General features: G+C 45.7%; 1 protein-coding gene across 1 annotated transcript; it reads right to left on the bottom strand.

Moving 5' to 3' along the window:
* Positions 1 to 716: 716 nt before the first annotated feature.
* LOC119356426 (FCS-Like Zinc finger 2-like) lies at positions 717 to 1,451 on the bottom strand. The gene has a single exon (XM_037623381.1). The coding sequence runs from the start codon at positions 1,313 to 1,315 to the stop codon at positions 1,025 to 1,027; it is 291 nt and encodes a 96-aa protein (XP_037479278.1). The 5' UTR covers positions 1,316 to 1,451; the 3' UTR covers positions 717 to 1,024.
* Positions 1,452 to 6,042: the final 4,591 nt, after the last annotated feature.

Here is a 6,042-nt window from a genome sequence, read left to right as displayed (position 1 = left end):
GCGGATCCTGACATAAATAATATTTTTTTGAAATACCCACATGAATAATACTGGAATCTTATTTTAATCATTCATAAATATTTTCAATTTTATGAATATGTTTTAAAATAACACGTGAATTCTTTTTAAAATGACATGAAGATTTTTGCATTCTTTTGAAATTATGTTTGTTATATAGTCATAAAATGTACTTGTACTTTTGATACATGACAACTCATTGGTTGGAGTGGCATCCGTGCCTGATCTACAAGCTTTGGTCCCATGTTCGGTCACAGATCTGGTGCCGTTTTTGCTGGATTATTAAATTCTCTTTATTTATCTTGTTTGGCCAAATGTTTATAAAGGTTATGAATCATTAAATATCAGCAAATGGGAAGTTGTCGAGTGGCTAGCCGCACGCACTCGACTGGTACGTTGTTGGTTCGATCGAGCACACGAGTTGTAATTTTTATCTTATAGTTATACACCTAATTTTTATTTTATAATTTGTCAGTTTCTCTCTGAAGGCCTTATTGAAAGAAAACAATTTCAGAGGTTTTTCGCAAAAAAAACAGGCCACGCACCCTTGGCACCGACAGCGGGCCCCATGGCATGCTGGCGCGTCTCCTCAGCTTCGTTTGAACTGTATATGCCAAGTTATGAAACCAGTTCAATATATTTTGCAAGTTCAGGCACTAAAATGCACATTCATAACAAGTTCTAGCACCACTGGTGTATTTACCTCTTGCAAATTCGCTCTCATACAGAACTGACATTAACGCTGAAAGAAAGGAGAGCCGAGGCCCGAGGGGCACACATGGCCTGGCCGGCTATGGCCGTGGAGTATCATGTTTGATTGACTTCAGATCCAGTTCAGCTCCTTTTCCACTGCACATTGATGCCCATGCAGCACCGGCCTGCCGTGAGCAACCCCGATGACCCGCGTCTTGCTTCCTCCTTCAACCAAGGAGAGTCTCCTCGATCCCGCGCTGATCTGTTGGCCACGGGCGACGCCGTCTTCGTGCACGCAGATCTTGTTTGCCGGTTAGCTCGCGACGGACACCTCCCAGGACTCCCGGCGCGCACGCCCGGACTCCGTTCCCGAAGAGAACTGCTTCTGCCTCCGGGCGGCCGCCCTGGCCGCCTGCCTGGCGCAGCCGGAGTCGAGGTGCATCTGCTCGTGGCGGCACTCCTCGCTGCAGAAGGGCGTGTCCCCTCTGTACATGAAGATGTCGCAGTCCCGTGCCAGCGGCTTGGCGCAGAGCGCGCACGCGTCCAGCGCGTGCACGCCGGGCTCGCCGACCGGCTCGGCGTCGAAGAAGAAGGCGCAGGCCATCTGGTGTTCGTGTGGCCTTGTAGACGTCGTTGCTTTTGGTACGCCGGGAGTGGGGGGTTGATCGAGTGTTTGCTGTGCTTAGGGATGGAAATTGGTAGCGGATAAATATCTGATATTCGTATTCGAAAAAATGCCTATTCGCATCCGAAACATCCGCGTCCGAACCAAAATGGAAATAGAAATTATTCGTATCCGAATTTATTAAACAAATAAAAAATAAAATATGATAGGAGATTTTGAGACAAATATGGATATGGAACTGGATATATCCGTATCCGAATAAGATCATGGGAGGTAATTTTCAAATTTCTAGACTCAATATTCCAATTATCCAACATAAAAGCCAAATAAGTGGTCAAATTTTACTCTTTATATGATTAAACTTATAAATTATTATGCATTACAATAGTATTTATTCATAAACCTATTTATCATTGACTTATTGTATGTCACAAGTTGATTATTTCAGGTCACATAGCTATCGACTGATTTACTTAAGCAATATGTTGATATTATTCGTATCCGTTCTGAATCAAGAAAATATCCGATACGTATCCGTATTCGAATAATATCCGAGCCGCATCCGTATCCGATAACATCCATATTCGGATTCGTATTCGTTTTGAAAATATGAAAATGGAAGTGGCAAGAGCACTATCCGATCCGCATCCGATCCGTTTCCACCCCTAGCTGTGCTGAACCAAACTAGGGCGTCTGGGTATATATGGGACGGGCGAGGACGAAACTGGTCCGCTGGGGGAAAGGCGAGCGAGCACACAGGGCCACGCAATACCATGGGCCGTCCGGACGAGTCTAACCAAGGACGAGGGAGCGGTTCGGTTTCTCCAGAGGCGGAACTAGGATTTCTCAAAGCCTAGGGCTAAAACTAAGTGACTAAAAATAACGTCAAATACCAAGCATACCGGCGTGTGTTAGAAGTATGTCAAAAATTCACATTAAAGATGAAATATAAATTCATTTTACCACGAGGGAAAATTTAATGAAGAGTTGCTTAATTTGAGGCCATCGTTTCTTCACTAGCAATATTAGAAGGATCGGAGTTACAAACACAAAATCGTGTATTTAAAATCAAGACAATGTACATAGACCAAGTCAATTGTTCATACGAATAGTGCCAAAAAAAGGGAAAACTTAATATACCATTTATCATGAAGTGCAATAGGTAATAGCCCCTTGCGTTTCCTCATTAGGTTTATGGAGACCGGGGTCAAGATTAATGTCATCTGGATTAAGCTCCACACACGTTTTACTTATTTGCATTACTAGCTCCGGCTCCTTCTGATTCTGGTATTGTTGGATGTAGGCTGGTGGGAACTTGCTTCAAAAGAAATTTAATCGTGTGTGCGTGCGTCCGTGTGTGTGTCTCCTCTTTATCTTGGATTTCTATCATTTTTTCTTTTAACAAGTAACTAAAATACAATTGACTAAAGTAATAGTACAATTTAACATCTAGATTTAAAAAGCTAGATCAAATCATCCATAGGAAAAATACTTCCTACGTTTTAAAATAGATGATCCAACTTAGTACAAAGTTGGGTCATCTATTTTAGAACGGAGGAAGTAGATGATACGACAACTTTAAATACCTCTATAGCCAGTTGTGGAGGCGGAGCAGAACAAGTGAATTGGAGATGGCCAGAGCACCGAGTGGGCTTGCTGCGACTGTGATGCGGCCACAAGGCCAAGCACAGATCCGGATCGTTCAGTCTGTCGAGCCGTCGAGGGGCTGGGGCGGCGGATGAAACGAGGCACCGAGTCAACAAGGGATCTTTTGATCGACAATGAATGTAATATTTCTGGCCGATCGATCGATGCCTTTGGAATCACAACCGACCAATGAGGCCGTGGGCGTGGCTTCCTGCTGAGCTAGTTAGTTGGGCTGCCGCTGAGGCCTTGGGCTGGGTATTCACGTCTGGGGCTGGGCCTCTATAAATATGAAAATCTGAAAATTTTCTACTGGATATAATGGCACTAGTTGGCCCACGCCTGGGGCTATAGCCCCAGTTGCCTTAGTCCCAATTTCGCCCCTGGGTTTCTCTATTCGTGCTCCGACCACGGACCCATGGCGCCATGCGGTGGGTGGCCCGGCGGCGAAAACGACGGGAAGCATGTATGTCCGGGCGACGTGGACTGGTCGCGGCCACCGATAGCAACGTAGAGAGGTAGTTCCAGAGACGTCGCCCTTCATGCACCCCAAACCTGTGTGCTAGCGCCCGTAGTCTTGGAGTAGGACACCAATACCATGGGCCGATTGGGAACGAAATACAAGTATTGAAGTACCCCTGAACAAACAAATGCTCGCTCTGATTTCCTTTTGCCGAAAGATCCGAGTAAAACAACAACAAAAAAGCTGATGCCATTTCTTTTTTTTTACTACTAGGCGGTGCTTCTCTGTACAGGAATTTTAGGGAGGTGCAGTGCATGCGCGCCACGGCTACAGGCAGCATCTTATGTGCAGTAGCCGAGACACTGGGAGCTCGGCACGCTTACAAATCTTGTCACGCACCCTGCGCCCACAAGCAACCCGACGCGTGCACCCGGCCGCAGGAGATCCAGTCCACTGAAAACTTTGGGCAAAAGGATCATGACTTAAGGCTGGTCGTAATGATAGTATTATCTCTATTCCTAATAAATGAGTACGTACGTCGGTTCGTTCGTTAGTTCCACCCATCCCATCGAAGGAAATCCCACCGATATCGATTGGAAAATCAGTCCTCCGATTTTTATCAAAAAACCCCACCTCCCGTTTGCTCACCTTCTCTGGTTTTTGCACGGTAAGAAAAGGCAAAAAAAAGGAGGTGCATGCGCTCGTGCACCTGGATAGGAAGGTACTCCCTCTGTTTCCTATTTGTGTGCAATTTGTTTCCTTTTTCTCATATAGTGTGCGATCCGCCCACAGATCTTATCCAACTATAGGCTCCTGATCTACCGCACCGCATTCAATGCTAGCCTTCCTATTTGTCAACTTCTCTCCTTACTCTTCACTTCCTGATCTCCATCGTCCCTGGTCTTCTCCGGCCACCATGAAATCAACGTAGCTGTCATCGACCATGTTGGGACGATCGTGCCCGTGCCCGATGTCTTGGCCGAGTCCGGCATGAGAGAGACGACATCATCCTTGCCGAGTCAGGCGAAGTTCATGATCCCCGTCCGGCACTGCACCCTTCCATCTTCTTCATGGTCGAAGACAGTAGTGTCGTCCTCGTGCAAGGCATGCCTGCGGCCTGTGAATCCAAGGTGTGTGTGCCCCGCTCAGCCTCGTGCGCGTGACCACCATAGTTGATGGGTCCGACGTCATGCACGGGCACGGTTATAGCAGGACGAGGACGGCGGCCAGGAGGACGACGGGAAGTTCGTGGCGCGCATTGGAGATATCGCCGTGTTGTTTTGTATGTGTTAGGGCATGGCATGGAGTGAAGTGGAACAGTTCCGCACAATTTTTTCCAAGTGGTGAGGATGCCCGGAAGGCCCCTCATCGACGGCGAATGACCTCCTCCACGTCAATGGCGCCCGAGCCCCTTTTTCAAGGGTGGGGATGCCCGGAAGGCCCCTCATCGACGGCGGATGACCTCCTCCATGTCAATGGCGCTGGAGCCCCTTCTTCTTCGACTCCGCCAACCGTACAGCCACACCGTTGATCTCCTCCGCCATGTGGTTGATTTTCTACTAATCTTTCTGGACTAACTACAGACCATTTGGTTGTATCAGGGTGGGTATTGATATTTTGGACAATGTGAAGGTCGGTAGGTGGTTGCACCGACAGGCATTAGCCATGGTGTTTCCAGCGGAGATCTCAGGTTCAAGCCCAACGGAAGTGCAAAATTTAGGTAAGATTATCGTCTTTTGGGTTCCTGCTTGTGGCTATCTTTTTTAAGGACACATTTGAGAGTTGTCTCAGTCCATAGGAAATTACTGTTTTTCATGTCGATACATACTAATTCTACGGTGAAGGTTGATGGAAATGATTTTACTTAAGCAGACGCTTTTTCTCCCGTCTGATTTACCCTCAGTGTCGGATCTCATTCCTGTTACACAATAAAATGGGCAAGGCGTGTTTAGTAACTGTTTGTGCTTTAAATTATATGCTCGTGTTTGATTACTTGAGGACACATATGCATACTAGAGAGCAATGTCATGCGCTTGACCTCTGAGTATTGTTGATAAAGCACTTATAAATAGTACTGAAACTAAAACTCAGTCGCTAAAACATGTAATCATTCAGCTTTCTTTGCAGCTACATCTATGACCACCATGCTACTCACCAAAGTGATAAACTTCGTATTTAACCACTACCGTTGACTACTTAAGTTCAGTGTAGGGTAAATGGATGAAGTCTCCTAATGGTGATAGTGGTGCAGGCAACATTTTCTACAGACTTTGAAGTTCAAAATGGACAACTTAGTATGTGCGGATTATCAGGTTCTTGTAGTTTGTCTCCACATCGGTTGCCCGCAAGGAGTATTTTTTTGTCTTATGTATTAATCTATAATTTTCTTTTCTCCAATGTACAATTTCTCAAGTTCAACAAGAGTGTGGTTAGTGCCTTTTTTTCCATTCTATCAAAAAAGGATTGGGTTCTACTATAGAAAGCGATAACGGAACAAAACAAGAAAAGATCAACCAGGTTAGTTCCTTTTCTTGCTTAGATTTACCGTTAAAGTCAAATTAGTATTTAAGTAAGGAAAGTCAAACTTTTGTCCGTACTG

The sequence above is a fragment of the Triticum dicoccoides genome, chromosome 2A, assembly GCF_002162155.2.
Source record: "Triticum dicoccoides isolate Atlit2015 ecotype Zavitan chromosome 2A, WEW_v2.0, whole genome shotgun sequence".
NCBI lineage: Eukaryota > Viridiplantae > Streptophyta > Magnoliopsida > Poales > Poaceae > Triticum > Triticum dicoccoides.
Note: the sequence above shows the minus strand (reverse complement) of the source record. Positions and strands in the feature narration are given on the sequence as shown.

Excerpts from the sequence above, each read along its gene's own strand:
- LOC119356426 (XM_037623381.1), bottom strand. The coding sequence starts at position 1,315 with ATGGCCTGCGCCTTCTTCTTCGACGCCGAGCCGGTCGGCGAGCCCGGC.